This window comes from Emys orbicularis, chromosome 23, assembly GCF_028017835.1.
Source record: "Emys orbicularis isolate rEmyOrb1 chromosome 23, rEmyOrb1.hap1, whole genome shotgun sequence".
Classification (NCBI taxonomy): Eukaryota; Metazoa; Chordata; order Testudines; family Emydidae; genus Emys; species Emys orbicularis.
The window spans coordinates 11,163,979-11,166,538 of record NC_088705.1 but is presented as its reverse complement, the minus strand read 5'-3'; the positions used below and the strand labels follow the sequence as shown (position 1 = coordinate 11,166,538).

The window sequence follows — 2,560 nt, the reverse complement described above, 5'->3', positions numbered from 1 at the left end:
CCCAGGAGGACAGAGGGAAGCACTATTACTTGGGATATTTTACAAGATTGGCCAAAACTCTAGAAAATGTGCCATAGCGAAGAATCCTGCATTGGCTCCAGGGAGATGGGCTGGGGGCTCTGACACTTCTTTTCAGTCTCTAGAGTCTATGATGAAGGTGGCATTAATTGGACCCAACACTTTGTAATTTATTGAGGATGAAGCGGTCTCTTTCCAGTTACTCCCTTCACCCACAGTGATCTTCCACTATCTCCCTCCCACACAAATCAAGTAGCAGCCACATGTTGTATCACAAATTATCTTTATTTTTCTCTTACAATTGTAAACAAGAATACAGTACTTTCCAAATCACATGGAACAAGAGTCTGTGCAACAATGCAGTGAGATTTCAAGTGTCCAAAGTGCCTCTTACATTCGCTTCCTTTCCAGATTCATGCAAACCTGAAGAACGTACAGTACACTGAATAGCTGTCCTCTGAATCTGAATTTGGCCAGTTGAACACGTGCAATCTGTCTCTCCTGGGACAGAAACTTTAGTTAATTGAATAGTCTCTAGTGCAATGGTTTAGAAAGCAACTCGGATCATCTGAGCCCTTGGGTTTTTATAGGCACAGTCTAGTATTGCAGCATTCCCTTTTTCGCTCCAGTTGTCTATATTTGATACAGTTAAAACATTCCATTACCTAATACCACCCAGGGTACTCAGCATGCAAAAGGAGCCACCATTAGTTTTTGTATTAAAACATAGTGAACACTAGAGGGCAGCAAACTACAGAGTTCAGAAAAATCTATTGTCTTGAAAAAGCTGGTCATAAATAACAATAAATTAATAAATAATGCATAAATATTTAAAAAAAAAAAAAAGCTGGTTTGGTTCTGGCCATTGTTACAGGGGAAACAATGGATCTTTGATGTAGAAAATAATATCTGAAGAGCTGAGGTAATTAACCAGGCTGTATAAAAGCCAAAAGAACAAAAAGCTATTGTCTGTCTTTAAAAAAAATGCACCATAAATATTGTGTCAAAGAAAATATTTATGGAGGATCTCTCGCACACTCACAAATATACATATTTGTTTATTTATTTATTATGGATAAAAAATAAATATTTTTTTCTTCCATAAATTCTAAAAGTGGAAAAATAAAGGAAGAGAGCAGCTCATGCACACAAGGGAAGGGGAATCATAGGAGACACAGAATCTTTAAGAGCTCTCACAAAATCTCTGTGGTTGTGCAAAAAGGGGAACATCATGTGCAAATGGGTCTTTGGACCGAGGGCTGATGAGTCAGACGTCGCTTGGAGATCTGGACCTGAAAGGCATTGTGGAAGAGAAGCACCCACAGCACACAGTCCACAACACTTTCTGGATCTCTTGGTTCCTGAAGGCATAGATAACGGGGTTAATCATAGAGTTGTAGGTAGCAGGGAGGATGGTCATGTAGGTATAGAGGACTGGGTAGGTGTAATCTCCCAGGAGGCAGTAAATGGCAAAGGGCAGCCAGCAAGAAGCAAAAGTCCCCAAGATGACAGCTAAGGTGGAGATGCCTTTCCTGGTGGTGACGTAGTGTGAGGTGGCCAGGAAGTGCCTCTGCACAGCGATCTGGTGGGCGTGCCTGCAAACTATCTTGCAGATCTGTACGTAGAGCTGCAACATCACTGCAAAGACCATGAAGAAGGAGATGGAGAGGATGATGAGGTTGTTCTTGGTCAGGGGCTTCACGATGCTGCAGGTGGAGACGTCTTTCAAGCAGTTCCAGCCCATGACAGGCAGCAGCCCAAAGCAGATGGAAAACCCCCAGGTCAGGATCAGCATGATGTAAGTCCTGGTGACCGTCCTTTCTGAATAGTAAGTCAGTGCGTTGTAGAGGGAAAGGTAGCGGTCTACGGTGATGGCCAGCAGGCTGCCCACGCTGGCAGTGAATGAGGTCACCAATAGTCCCACAGTGATGAGGTTCACCACCTGCGACTGGATGCAATAGACAAAGGCAAAGTGGAATATCAGCCCCAGGCCGGCCAGGAAGTCAGCAATGGCAAGACTCCCGATGAGCAGGAACATTGGAGTCCGGAAGGCAGGGGTGTAAAATATGACGGCTACCACAATCGCATTCTCGCAGGAGATGATGGTCCCAGATATGCAAAGTACCACATCCCAGGGATTCAGGGCAAGAGGTTGCACCACAGAGTCCAGGTTCAAGGAGCTGCTTCTGCCATTACTGGCTGCAAACCAGCCCTGCTGGCCTTCAGTGGAGTTGTAGGACATGTCCTTGTTCATGACGTCCAGGTGTGACCTGCGAAGGCATAGCACCAACTTTCATTTAGTGGCATCCTGCACATACAAAGGCTCTGGCATGCAAACTGACTTGTTTTACTCATGAGCATCTGAGCACTGATCGGTGTCCAGTCTCTTTTGGTGGCAGATTTTGGGGGGCAGGCTCACCCACCTTGCTTCCCATTGGCTTTCCCAAAAGCTGGCTCTGATCAAGGCTTACACGGTAGGCTACAGTGCAGGTTCAATTGATTTAAGCTACCCAGGTGTGTAGCATGCTCACCATTTGCTCCT

At 45.0% G+C, this 2,560-nt stretch overlaps 1 protein-coding gene across 1 annotated transcript; it reads right to left on the bottom strand.

Moving 5' to 3' along the window:
* Positions 1 to 1,285: 1,285 nt before the first annotated feature.
* Positions 1,286 to 2,272, bottom strand: GPR3 (G protein-coupled receptor 3). Its single transcript, XM_065421778.1, has one exon. The coding sequence runs from the start codon at positions 2,270 to 2,272 to the stop codon at positions 1,286 to 1,288; it is 987 nt and encodes a 328-aa protein (XP_065277850.1).
* Between the last annotated feature and the right edge of the window lie 288 nt (positions 2,273 to 2,560).

Excerpts from the sequence above, each read along its gene's own strand:
- GPR3 (XM_065421778.1), bottom strand. The coding sequence starts at position 2,272 with ATGAACAAGGACATGTCCTACAACTCCACTGAAGGCCAGCAGGGCTGG.